Source organism: Juglans microcarpa x Juglans regia, chromosome 3S (assembly GCF_004785595.1).
Source record: "Juglans microcarpa x Juglans regia isolate MS1-56 chromosome 3S, Jm3101_v1.0, whole genome shotgun sequence".
NCBI lineage: Eukaryota > Viridiplantae > Streptophyta > Magnoliopsida > Fagales > Juglandaceae > Juglans > Juglans microcarpa x Juglans regia.
Genome location: NC_054599.1, coordinates 17365735 through 17380484, shown reverse-complemented (window position 1 = coordinate 17380484; position 14750 = coordinate 17365735). Strand labels below are relative to the sequence as shown.

The 14750-nt window shown below is 34.6% G+C and overlaps 1 protein-coding gene across 1 annotated transcript; it reads left to right on the top strand.

The window, feature by feature from the left end:
• Positions 1–7753: 7753 nt before the first annotated feature.
• Positions 7754–12077, top strand: LOC121258282 (nucleobase-ascorbate transporter 6-like). Its single transcript, XM_041159745.1, has 15 exons — positions 7754–7943; positions 8246–8413; positions 8625–8722; positions 8847–9023; positions 9145–9245; positions 9505–9580; positions 9706–9765; positions 9849–10033; positions 10249–10345; positions 10611–10697; positions 10914–10972; positions 11069–11160; positions 11253–11330; positions 11419–11579; positions 11678–12077. Exons 2-15 carry the CDS (start codon positions 8299–8301, stop codon positions 11894–11896), a joined length of 1605 nt encoding a protein of 534 aa, XP_041015679.1. The 5' UTR covers positions 7754–7943; positions 8246–8298; the 3' UTR covers positions 11897–12077.
• The last annotated feature ends 2673 nt before the right edge of the window (positions 12078–14750 follow it).

Genomic DNA, 14750 nt, shown 5'->3' with positions numbered 1-14750 from the left:
ATAATCAAGCACGACCTCTGCGTAGATCTCGGGTCAAAGAAGATGAGGAAAAAGCACTGAAGTTTCTATGTGGAGAAATTCAATGCTATAGCCGATGAAGTAGACCATCTGCTGGATCACAACAAGATCCTCCAGGTGTTCAGGTGAAGCTACAACGACGCCTGGCAGAGGAAGTCCAAGACCTCTTGAGCTGGGCAGTAGAAGGGAAGCCTCAGTTCGTTGGTAAACATGGAAAGGTACAATGCCATATTTGTGGCAAAGCCCTCTGACTCGACGACTCCTAGTTCACTAGAGCCTCGAAGTTGGTAGAATGGAGAGTTCCAAAAGAACACGATCTGAAGGACCTCAGGTCTATAGAGGGGACCACCGAAGCCCACTAGTACCCATCAAAGTATTAGGACTCATAGAGGACCTAAGGAAGCTCTTACCACCAACAAACCTAGAAGACCCCTTTGAACTGGCTGAGCTAGCCTCTCGGGAAGTGAAGCATGAAGTGTTCTTGGGCACGATTGGAAGGACTTGCAGATGAATAGAGAGGAAGAACATTGGAAAGAACGAAAGAGAAGAGTAAGTGATAATCACGAGGCAAACAAGGAATACGATAGAGAAAAAAGGTAAAAGTGGTGTGGAACTTGGGGGTTAAATAGGCAATTGTGATGGTCGGGTTGCCCAAACAAGAAAATGACATGTGTCATCAAGAAACAAAATGACGGAGTGATAGGTCTAGCGATTCTCGCTGCACAAAAAAGCGTGCGATTTTCTCCAACATAGGAAAATGGATGGACACCCATGACGAAGGAGCCCCCCACACCAGACGCTAGAAGCCATAGAAAAAAAAAAAAGAAAATGAAGAAAAATGAAATATTTATAATTCTCATTGTACACATACAGTAGGAATTGGCAGGGGAGCTTGGCCTAGTTGGGAGGGATACTTATGTCCCTCTCGAGGTGGACCAAGTTATCCTAGGGGACCCCATTGTTCAATAGCTCGCTCAACCCACAAGCTCCGTAAAGGATGAGAAGCCCCAAGCTCGAGTAAGGAGAGGCTCAGGGCTTGAGCGATAAGGAAGCAGGTATAGAGTAACAAGGCGCCAACATTCCTAACATCACCCTGCACACGCTATTAATGATGAGACCACGACACCAAGGACTAATACACCCATGGGCAGGGATCACAGTAAGACACCTTGTCCCCGATAGGGTGAGCTATATGATCCTTTTCCCTGTCAGAATGCCCGGGGAGTGGCCGTGCCACCAATCTGCTGCCAGGATGTGACTCGAGAAAGCAATGACTGTCAAAGGTCACAGTGTCAGATCCTGTATGAAAGACAGACACCTTTGATGCGGGAGACAGGGGACCACCTCGGCTAGCAGAATAAGGGCCAAACACCAGGTCAGAATAAGCTCTCATGCTTTCTTGATGATTGAAATTCTCTCTAAGGAAGAAGAATACTAACTTAGGCATCATAAGTTACCTAAAACCTCAAGTCCCCCATGTCATCTAATTTGCAGGTGGCTGAGCCCGGTACCCAGTATGCAAAATGCATTATTAATAGATCTAGAACTAAATTCTAGGATGACTTATGGTGTGATACCAAGATCCTCAAAGATGTTTTCTGGAAAAGAGAAATACTTTAGCCATAGAGAGATTACACAAAAGTAAACTCACAAACTGACATAGCTTGATGCAGTTTGTTAGATTGTAAATTTATATTTATTGTAAAGTAAATCTAACTGATCATATGAAATCATGTCAGTTTGTGCATTTACTTTTGTAAGATTTGTTTGTGGTTGTAGCACTTCTATTCATAAATTTATAGTATTTAGTGAGCAACGTGGGAGACTTCAATAATTGATCATGGGCAATCAACCCTTAGATTTTATCTATCTCTCACCCAAATATGAACATCATTTGGTAAACGTTGAGTGTTTAGACAAGTATAAATTAATGATTAAATCTATATCTTCCCATCAGTTTAAACTTTTAAGACAAGTTGTGTTAAGATAAGCTTTCATACCATGTGAAATTACCAATTGTCTCAAAATTTTAGGATGATGGGAAGATGCCTATATGATCATTTATATTTGACTTAACATAAAGGGTTATGTAACTTAGAGTTTGTATAGTGATCCTAAAGCAAGTTGTATGGATGACCTGGGTTTGTAACTTCGCATTTACTCTTAAAGCCATTCAATTGGATTAGGTATTTCTCTTTGAATTACTCGAGGTGCAGCACTTGCAAGAAGCTGCTACTATGGGCTACTGCATGCCCAAGATTAGACAAAACTTTGTCTTAGACACTCTGGTCTAATAAAATAAAAGAACATCATTTGATAGCACACATATTAAAATATGAGGGATGCTACTCATCATCCCACATCACACAATATATATTTTTAAAAAATATATTTTTTTAATTTTTTAATTTTAGTTTATTCTTACTAAACTAATTGAGTTGTTCTATTCTTCCAAACACCACATATTTATTTTAGACGAGTTTATTGCTACAAAATCACAAGATATTTAGAGATTTTGAAGGAGACTTTTGATTGAGATAGGGATTTGGGTATTTCAAATGAAGGGTTCAATGTGATTGAAGTATTACTAGCTCTAGTGGGAGATTTTTGCAAGGGAGAGAAAGAGAGAGATAGATGAAGAGAGAGAAAGAGGAGACGGAGGACTGAGACACACTGGGAACCTTCGATGAGCAGCGACACGACAGTGGGTGGGCTTGGAATAGCAGAAAACTCGAGAGAATGGAGAGAGAGAATATTGAGTTGGGAAAGAAAGATGTTAGGGTTAATTTATGTCTTTATTTTTTGCAGCAAATTTTTGTCTCCGCAAAATCAAGTAAGTTGTCATTTAGTAACTCTTTCCCGGCGTATTTTTATGCGGTGACAAATAAATCACTGTAAAAATTCATATTCATGGTGACTTTATATATCACCAGAAATGAAACGTGATTAAGCAACTCTTTCACAGCAGATTTGTTTGCAGTGATTTTGTCGCCGCAAAATAATGGTATTTGTGTCAACCTTTCCCACCCGCCAGAAATGAAAAGCGGCTACAATGAAATACACTTTTCGCAGCCAAATATTAGTCGTTGGAAATGAAATTAGCCGCAAATGACACTTTTTCTTGTAATGGGTGTTGGATTGTCTTGATTTACTAGGTCCTACTTTTTTTTTTTTTTTTTTTTTTTGGTTGTGTGATCTCAATATTTTAACCTTCATTCGAACTTTTAGGCATACTTGCTGCCATCAAAGTAAGGGGCTGAAGAAAGGGATTGAGATCTATTCATTTTAATCACTTGATGCAGGATCATGCTCAACATCTGAATCTTAGAAGAGTGAACCTTGCTCTGATACTAACTGAAAAATTAGTGGTTTAAATCCCAAATATGCCTAAAGGGAGTGAATAGATGTTTTCAAAACTTTACTAGACTATTCAAAATTATCAATCAAAACATAAGAAATAGAGTAATGATACATGTACAACCTTACAACCATTTATACAACCTTATTTTAAATCAAAATCAACACATCAATTTTGGTAACGAAGTGAGAACTCATTTAAGAAATATTTTTAAAATCTAAAATCACTTCGGGTACATGTCACCACCTAAAATCTATTTTATAAATTAAATTCGTTACAACTAAATTAGAAACACTTACAATACCCTTGAAGTAACTAAATTTGGCTTGCAACACCATGAGTATCTACACACTAGCAGCTTCAGACCATTGGCCCTTTTACAGTTTCGTCACAAGCACCAACTTGATCTCTACACCTAGTAGCTCTAGAAATCCTTTTGGCCAAAAAAAGAATATGTCCACACCAACGGACTTAGCAGCGCTCAAACGTGAGCAAAATATGATGGAGGTCTCTTTGTCAAGAGAGAATCGATCTTGAGTGCTCAACAGATTTCCTTAGGATTTTCTCTAGATATTATAACGAAGGCAACAGCTCTGACGTCAATCCACAACCTAAAAGTAATTCATGTTATTATATATATATATATATATATGTATATATATATACATATACATATACATACTAAAGTGCTTGTTTAGGCCACTTACAGAGTTCAAATCTTAGGGAAAGTGTTTCTCAGAATTTCGCTCGAGCCAATTGTCGACTGAACTTTCCATCCAATTTTCGGTTTTAACATTGTTGAGGTATTTTTGACCCTGTAGACATTAGAAATTGATGATCCTTGTAAAATACAAATTTTTAGATAATTAACCTAGCTTTCCAACGCAACAAAGATCACCTCAATCCTATGGGAATCAAAAGTTATGGCTTCTTTATTCTGACTAGGTTTATCTCATAGGGCTTGTGAATTTGCAATTTTTGCACTTTTTATTCCAATATACAACCTATATTCTATCCAATATATTTAAGCTGGCTCAATTAGCAATATATTATTTTTACATTAACAAGTATTATTCAACTCCTGGAACTGTATCATTGACAAAATAGAAAAATAATATTCTTTATTTTAATGTTTATCCATTATTTTTCTTTTTTGAAAGGAAATGTTTATCCTTTTTATTCACATTTGTTAATATCACATATTTAAATAAAATCACTTAATATATATTATATGAGCCGATATGATTAAGATTAATAAAAAAAAAATACATTTGCTACCAACATAGCACAATGTTAGTGAGTTTCAATTAAGGACATCGATGATCAAGATCCAAGTGGTCCGAAATTCAGCTTTTGCGTGCCCAACATCATCATCGCAAGAGAATCTATTCTATCGAGAAGAGAAATGAACAAAATTGATTTTGGATTGGACTTGATCAGTTTTGTGACAAAGATGGTCAAAGCTGAGCAAAAGATGTGGGCCGAAAGCGACTTTAAAATGCCTTTTAGGAAAGATGTAAAGAACGCCTGTGACGGTGCTTCTGTTTCGAAAATCTGCATGCTGCGCGCGCATTCAAGGAAACACCAGTGTTATAGCCAACAAGTAATGATGTTGGCACTTTTTTTTAGAGCAGTGATATAGACACAATATATCGTGAAATATATTACACAATAATATTATAAAATGATCATATTTTTATAAAATGATATTATTTTATAAGATATTTTATAAAAATATTTCTAATTTAAATCATAGTTGTATAAATTATTGTAAAAAATATTGTGTTTTTCTGTTTAAAAAAGCAACTTGGATTTCAAGGAGCAATTTGAATGTGTCAAAATCAAATTATGTTAAAATTGTCAGTGCAATTAGTCCAAAAATCGTCTTTTGGGTTAGATTATTATAAAACATTTATTTTCAGCTTCAATAGTAAAGAACCTGATCAGTGTGTTTATATCATAACTGTTAAAATATGAAAGATTACGTTTGTCAGTCGGACAAAAATATGCAGCTCTTCACCTTTGATTTAATTTATAAGAAGATTTAATTTTAAGCCTTTTAATAAATTAAATTTTGCCTTATTAATTAATGACATAAAAGCGTGCGGCCATTGCACCAATCTGTAAATAAAAGAAATAAAAAAAAAATAACATTTTATTGCAACCATGCACACAAGACTACATCAATAGTAGTGTACTCTAGAGGGTTCACATTCGAAATAGTATGGCCCCGATTGGATTCATAATCTCATCTTGTCATTATAGTTTTTCTAAATTTTTACACAAAATATAATAAATAATTCAATTTTTTTAAATCCCAAAATAATAATAGTAATATTCTAACAATATTTTTTCAACTTTTATATTTCATCTAAAACTATCTTATCTCATCACTGAATCCAAACCAGCCCTATAACATAGAGTAGAAGTGTGTCATTCTTACGGAATCACAAATTGAATTGAAATAATAATACTGTAAACTCAAGACTTATATGTATAATATTTAATTAAATAAATAAAATATAAAGTCTAAATCTGCTATAATACCATATAAAATCATTATTTATTCTAGAATTTTAAATTACTTTCTCAAATCTCAAAAAAAAAATAATATTTAAATAATATTTTTACAACTTTCATCTTCATCTAAAATTATCTTATCTTATCTCTGAATCCAAACCAGTCTTATAACATAGCGTAGAAAGTGTGTCATTCTTACCGAATCACAAACTTGAATTGATATAATAATACCGTGAACTCAAGACTTATCCGTATAATATTTAAATAAATAAGATAAAATATAAAGTCAGAATCTCTGCTATAATGCCATATAAAATCCCTATTTATTCTAGAATTTTAATTAGTGAATAAATTTAATTGTTGATGTTGTTAACAGAATATAACATGCTACAGTAAGATTAGTGCACTGCAGAGGGTTCAAATTCCGGACAGTAGCTAGGCCATAGTGTTCACTTTAAATCCGCTTCTTCCTTCCGTTGCGTTAGTACTGTCGCATGAGCTTCTTCCATGCTTCTCTTTTCTAAAGTTGATCATTTTGTTTGTTTTACTCGTTACGTTTTGGGTTTAGCAAAAGGAAGTTGTGGGGCCATTTTGGAGTTAAGGAAGATAAACCTTTACAAGTTACTTGAGAGCTGAAAGGATTAATTCTTAATCAAGGGTGGGTCAGATCGATTCGAAGGAAAACTCTAGTACTCATGAGTTCCTCAGTATCAGTGAAGCCTACAAACAACCAACGAATCTAACGAAAATAACGTGACGTTTTGCAGTAATAGATACATAAATTTCTCAGATGTGGGTCTGTAATCAAGAACAGTAAAGTCAGTTTAGTTTGGATAATGTTACAGTACAAAAGCGAAGTAGTTGAGCTAACCAAAGATGATAATTTGTACATCCAACCACAGAGGTTGTTTTCTAGATGGCAATGGATTTAGAGCCTACGTTAATCTCTGCAATTAATCGAGAGAAAGATAGATTTTCAAAAGATTATTTAATATTTATAAATGATCAAATATATGTATTTCTCTTAATTTACTTCCTTGAATATATGGGTGTGTCATCTATTTTCTGTTAACGCGAGTCCCAATATCATCTTTTTGAGAAGTTTACCAACGGAAGTAAATACAAGAAACATAAAAAGAGCATTGAATGTTAATGTGGCATGCATCTTTGTGCCAACTTTTGTTTTGTCTATAGTTTGGTTGGGTGTGAGCGTCAGGACTCCGAGTTTATAATCATCCTGTAACTATGGATGGTTTCCAGATTTTACTAGACGTGTCATGTCCCTCTAAGTCTGAAAATGATTTGAGTTGTAATGCATGGACTTTTCACTTCTACATTCCTGCAACAAAATCTAAAACCTCCTTTTGTTTTTATTGAAAGAAATATAGTTAGAACTAAATATATATATTTATATATATATTGTTTTTTTTTTTTTTTTTTTTTTTTGTTTTTATAATCATCTCATGAAAATGGTGTATTGTTACACTGCAAACTTTGAAACTGGGAGTAGATGAGTACAACTCGGTTATTTTTCTTCAAACCAGTGAGAGCCACATTGCTATCTTTTTTAGACTTTTGGTCCATGTAAAAACGGAATGCCTCACTGTCGACCACATTACAGAGCAAAAGGCATTGATTTTGCAGTGATAAATTAATTCTTAAGTAGTGATATTGGTTAAAGGTGACGGTGGAGATGCTTTATACAAGCTTTTTCTTTACGTGATTGAAGAAAAAGAGAAGGCAGACCCATAATCATGATGCTTTGGATTACAAAAGAAATTAAGAGATTCCTTCTGAGCGGCATTTTGGTTTCTTTCTCGCTTTAGGAGGGAACACTGTCTGCTTTTGCTTTTGTTTTTTCCATATCTTCACATTCACTTTTTAAGTTTCTTGGCCTCCAAGTGGCTCTTGGGCTGTAAAATAACGCATGCATAACTCAACATTTGACACTCCCCAGGATTCTCCGAGCTGTTCTAGCCTGCGATAAACTTTTTGCAAGGAGAGTGGAGAGTGGTTGCTATTTTTCACTGCAACGCTTTGCCTTCTGGTAATCGCTGCTCCTATTTTGCTTGTCCTCGTATGCTAGTGGGTGTGTATCTGCATTCATATATAAATATATATATATATAATATTTCTGTTCTAGATGGTTTTGTAGGTGTTTGTGTGCTTGGGGTGGTACAAGTTGGTTGTTTTTGGGGTTAAGAAGCATCTGGGTTCTAGTGAAGATTTTCTGATTTCTTTTCTTCTTTTGGAATTATGAGAAATTTTTTGGAGTTCGATTTTTCATTTGGAGATTCGGGTATTGTTGTGCGTAAAGGACTAATTTTATTCTGGGTTTCTCTTGGAGAGTGTCGCGGATATTACGGAGAGAATCGAAATAAAGAAGAAGATCAGAGATAAGCATGGCTGGAGGTGGAGGACCTGCGCCGCCGCCGAAACAAGAAGAGCTGCAGCCACATCCGGCCAAAGATCAGTTACCAAGCATTTCTTACTGCATTACCAGTCCTCCTCCATGGCGTGAGTGTCTCCTTGATTTTTATTTCCCGTTTGCTTTTGTGTCTCTTTCGATGAGATCAGAGATATCCATTTTGTTTCTTATATATAAGAACATCTATGTTAGCCTTTTGATATTATGTACAAGATTTTTTTAATATTTATTTTCAGCTCTGAAAACATATATATTTCTTTTGGAATTATTTCAAAATTGAGGGTTGTGTTTTTGATGCAGCCGAGGCTATTTTACTTGGTTTCCAACATTACTTGGTGATGCTTGGTACAACTGTGTTGATTCCAACATCTCTAGTTCCGCAGATGGGAGGAGGCAATGTAAGCCTTGATTAGGACAAAACCAATTCGAGCACATTTTTTTTTAAACTTTTGTTGAATTCTATTCAAATCTTCAATTTATGGAAGTTTTGATCATAATTAAAATGCAAATTTTCGATTCTAGGAGGAGAAAGCAAAAATGATTCAGACAATATTGTTTGTGGCTGGTTTGAACACATTGTTTCAATCATTGTTTGGGACTCGTCTACCTGCCGTGATCGGAGCTTCTTATACTTATGTGCCTACAACCATTTCAATCATTTTGGCAGGTCGATACAGTGACATTGTAAATCCTCAGGAGGTTGGTTCATTGAAATTCCATCTAGTGTGGTTACTCTCACTCTTTGTTTTTTCTTTTTCCTTTTTCAAAGAAATTTATATACATTGTATCCACGATCTCATGATTTGTGATGTCAATACAGAAATTTGAAAAGATAATGCGTGGAATCCAGGGTGCTCTTATTGTTGCCTCGACTCTCCAGATTGTATTTGGCTTTAGTGGCCTTTGGCGTAATGTTGCAAGGTTGGTTAGCTCTCATTTTAGCTAGCTCTCATTTTAGCTAGATCTCATTCCTTTAAACTATGCTTGTTTAATGCAAATGTTTACTCCCGCTTGCAATAAGCATTCCATGAATCTAAATTGTTGATGAATTATAAATCTAATAGGGCATGAAAACATTTCAATTCATGGATCAGGTTTTTAATCATGTTTGTTATCTTGCAATTTCTTGTAATCATATGTTGTGAAGTTTGATATTGTTTATTTAATATTTCTCATCCAGGTTCTTAAGTCCGCTTTCTGCTGCTCCCCTGGTTGCTTTGTCAGGTTTTGGGCTATATGAATTTGGATTTCCAGTGGTATGTATAGACATATGATACCTCTTTGCTCACACTTGCGTCCAACCCCTCTTCCCCCCTCTCCCAATAGTCTTAAGAAATTGTTATGTTACCATATGTTATTGACCATGTCTTTGAATGTGTAGCTTGCAAAATGTGTAGAGATTGGGCTGCCGCAGCTCATCATTTTAGTAATATTTTCACAGGTAATATTCAAGTATCATTTGCACTTACTTTCTCTTTGATAGGCGTAGGCAACCATTCTTAGCATGAACTCAATAATTGGCAGTATATACCTCACTTGATGCGTGGGGAGAGGAATATCTTTGATCGATTTGCTGTTATATTCTCGGTGGTGATTGTTTGGATTTATGCTCACCTGCTCACCGTGGGAGGGGCTTACAAGAATGCAGGGCCTAAAACCCAAATAAGTTGTAGAACTGACCGTGCTGGAATCATTGGTGCTGCTCCATGGTAAGGCTCTTACTATTAGTTTTCAACAGTTATGATGTGGAAGTTTTTGCTTAGAAAGAAAAATATAGAGTAGGCTTTTACTAGATTTCAACACTTGAATGAATTGATTGCTTTGCTAACCACATGGGTTTCCTGTGCATCTGATATAATTAGACAATGAGGAGTCATTTTGGTGACTACTGTGCCTTATTGTTGCAAAATCTCGCTTTGTGCAGGATAAGCGTTCCATATCCTTTTCAATGGGGAGCTCCCACTTTTGATGCAGGAGAAGCTTTTGCAATGATGGCTGCTTCATTTGTTGCTCTTGTGGAGGTTTGTTTATGTTTGTGCTTGTCATTCCAGCAACGTTTATGATGCATTTTGAAGGCTGGTTGTTGTCTTAGTATTTCTTAATAGTCTACTTATAATGTTCCTTGTATATATTGAATCTTGCAATGCTTATTTCTGTCCTCAACTGTACTTGAGTACAATGCAATATTTGATTTAGTTAATGACTCATCTGTTAAGAATGAAAGATGAACATATTGATTTCTTATCTTTGTGTAGTCACTTATAATGTAATTTGATGATTGCACAGTCCACAGGCGCGTTCTTTGCCGTGTCAAGGTATGCAAGTGCAACTCCAATCCCACCTTCAATTCTTAGCCGCGGTGTTGGTTGGCAGGTAACAGGTTATAATTGTCATCTTTTATTTGTTCAGCAATTTATTTGCCCTGCATATCTATTTGAAGGGAAAGTATGATGACACCTTGCTCTGCTTTCTCTTCTTGTTTTTCTTTTTAACATTTAAGCACAGAGGGTGTCATCATAACTTCTATAATTTAAATGCTATGACTAGCATATGTTGACTTCGTACCTGAAAAAATTGTTTTAATATCAGGGAGTAGGCATTCTGCTCTCAGGGATATTTGGAACTGGAAATGGTTCATCAGTTTCTATGTAAGTTTCTTGTTCAAAATTACACCACATACTTGGAAATATTCTGATATATCAATTCTTACCTCACATTTTTTCTTCTTTCCTTGGCTTACACAGTGAAAATGCGGGTTTGTTAGCGTTGACCCGTGTTGGTAGCCGAAGGGTTGTCCAAATATCAGCTGGATTCATGATCTTCTTTTCCATCCTTGGTAAGTGACTCATGTAACAGATTCAAGCTTAATCCCTATATCCTCCTTTGAAAGAAAGTATTTAACATATTACATAATACATGGCTCCCCAGGGAAATTCGGAGCTGTTTTTGCTTCAATTCCAGCACCAATCATTGCAGCATTATATTGCCTGTTCTTTGCTTATGTGGGTAGGTGTTATTAACTTATGGAGCTGGTTCTGTTATCATAGTTCAATTCAGTATTGATTTAACATTTTTTCTTAATATGCAAGAACAGGTTCAGCAGGCCTCAGTTTTCTTCAGTTTTGCAACCTAAACAGCTTTAAAGTAAAGTTCATATTAGGCTTCTCAGTGTTCATGGGATTATCAATACCTCAATACTTCAATGAGTACACTCTTGTTAATGGCTACGGTCCTGTCCATACAGGACAAAGATGGGTACATTTGGCTTCTTAAACTTTATCCTCCTTATATGCTGATAAATAAAACTTTTTTTTTCTTCTTTTGTCAACAATATCTCTTTGTTCTTTTGGCAGTTCAACGATATGATCAACGTTCCCTTCTCGTCCGAGCCATTTGTTGCCGGCTTATTGGCTCTAATATTGGACATGACACTGCACAGGAAAGACAACCAAACCAAGAAAGATAGAGGCATGCCTTGGTGGGAAAGGTTCAGGTCATTCAAGACAGATACAAGAAGCGAGGAGTTCTATTCTCTGCCCTTTAACCTGAACAAGTTTTTCCCATCTGTTTAATCTCTGGCTTTCCAACTTGTAGTTTTGAAGCTGTGTGACCAAAGTTATGCTCCTAAGATACATTATAGATATATTATTAATGTGGGTATCACATTCTCTAACATGGATTGCATTTAATTTCCTCATCTCTCAAGTTTTCAAAACTTTGTAAATCAACTCAGAAGTATGAATATGTTCTTTCTAAAGCACTTTGAGCGGTCCTCACTTTTGAAATGGTATCAAGATGGCATCTCTATAAATAATATATGTAAAAGTTGATTCTGTCATGTTTCTATACCTTCTGTTGTGTATTTTATGCTAAAATTATAAGCTCGAATCTTATAGCCTCTTGGGGATTATACATTTATGAGAATAACAATCATAATTTCAGTCATACCTCTATTTCTATGCCTTTCTGTTGTGTACTATCTGGATTTTATTAAATAAATAAAAGTATGCTATGTATTTATACAATAAATAGAAACTTTAAAATAATCTCATTGTTAGCAATTTAACTTCGAAAGTTTTTTATTCAATAACTTGATCTTCTATGTCCTTATTTTTCTTTGCTTTTATGTTAGTGACGAGAAAAAACTTCAGAAGTTGAGAAAACAAAAGACACTTTAGAAAAACTAAATGAATACTAATTTTAAATAAAATTAATATATTTTAATTTTAAGTAAAAAACTTAACTTCATTAGGCATATTATTTCTTGTTTTATAAATCTTACTACTTAATCATATAATATATATATATATATATATATATATATATATATCAGTTAGTTTTAGGGTTGTAAAAATAGACCGGAAAATCGGCCCGACTCAGTTGGTTCGGTCCGGGACCAGTTACTCCATTTTAAAAACCAGTTACAACCGGTCCGATCTCCATTTTATGTTTTCTAGGACCGGACTGGACCATTCCTGTATTTATATATTTTTAATTAATTATTAAAATTATATATAATATTTTTTATATTATATATAATATTTATAAATTATAATTATATATGAGATAATGTTATATTATAATTTATAACATAAAATTTTAATGTTAAACATGAACATTTATTTGATTATATGTTTTAAATATAAAATATATATTAATTACATTTTATGGCTTAATAAATTATTAACATATTCATTTTGATAAATATATTAGTAATACTAATATACATTAGTATATTAATTATTATATTATTACTAACATATAGTAATAGTACTATACCAATAGTATTACCATATACTAATAGTATTAGTGTATTACTAATATATATATATATATATATATATATATAAAAGTATAAGAGATTAGAGATTTAATATATATTAAAAATCAGAAAACTGGACTGAACCGGATCGAAATCGATAAAACCAAAAGTACCGGTTTAGGAGGGTAACCAGTGCGGTTTTGGTTCTTGAAAATACAAAATCGGTGTATACCAGTTTGGTACTAAAATTTGTTCAAAACCAGATCGAGCCGAACTGATTACACCCCTAGTTAGTTTATATTTAATAATAACAAGAATGAGAATAATATGATATGATAGTTGATGTGACTTTATAGGAATAAGTTTTGAGAATAATATAATATATAAATTCTTGCAATAAAACGAACAAAGTGAGATCGCGCGGTGAAGCCTCTCTTGTAAAAAGCTTCTAAACCCAGATCTAGTTTTTTCACTGGAGAGGAGGGGGAGGCCTTAGCTCCCTCCTCCTTCTCCCTCTCCTTCTCTTCTTTCTCCATCTATCCACTTTGTTTATAAAGTTAGTTCACTTTTCCTAGTTGTTTTGTTTCTTCCAAGATCGAAAAAAGCATATCTGTGGTTTTTCGGAAACATCCGAGAGACGCACGGCACAAAAAGTCTCCTAGGTTGCAAATTTTTCGAAGAGAAGTGGCGGTTTTGCAGAAATCGCCATGCCTTGGCCTCATGTGCCACCCTTTCCAGGTGCTTTTCTCATCACACACGTCAAACCAACAGACTTGCCACCATCAAATCCTTTAAATATGACTGTTGTGGCTGCAAAGAGAAGGAAATGTGGGCACCATGCGCTATCACAAATTCCAAAATCTACCAGAGTTGGTCCAAACTATAATCCGTCTATTTTCGCCATCTTACTGCTTTCCTTATTTCTTTCCTTACTGCTTTTCTCAAAATTTGCTAAGATACACTTATATATAAAGAGTTTAGTAAAATTTTCGAACTGTTGGTGCTTGGCGATCACCACCTCCTCTTTGATCTCTTGGCGGTCTCTCTCTGCCACAACTCACGAGCCCCACCTTTTTTTACTTTTACCCCCGCGTGAAAATCACATGTACTCCTTGGGTAGAGTGTGGAGTTTTGCGATGACGTATAACGCGATGGAGTTTGGATTTTTTAACTGGCTTTTCATTATAAGAGTTTTCCTATTTGGCCACATGATCGTGAAGTTGAGACAATAGACTTTCCCAACAACTAATTCAAGATAAAATGCAATCACTACAATAACCATGACCTACAATCATGGAACTACAATCCCACTCTTTTATTGTATAAAAATTGCCAGTTTGTACGACTCCCTCCTAGTAGGAAAGGGCAGGAAGCATTTATTTGTTTTTAGGACCCATTTATATATATATATATATATATATATATATATATATATATATATAGTGATGTATTAGTTAAGAAATGGTGTTTGTCGGGGTCTTACTCATATATTTTTGTATCCTGTAATTATAATATATCCATCTTGTTTAAAATATATATATATATATATATATATTCTTGCAATTATTGTTATTCAATGGACCCTAACTTGATAAAAAAACAAAAAACAAAAACAATTGATCTTACGGCGCGTTGCATAAAGCACAGATTTGGAGTCCCAGCTT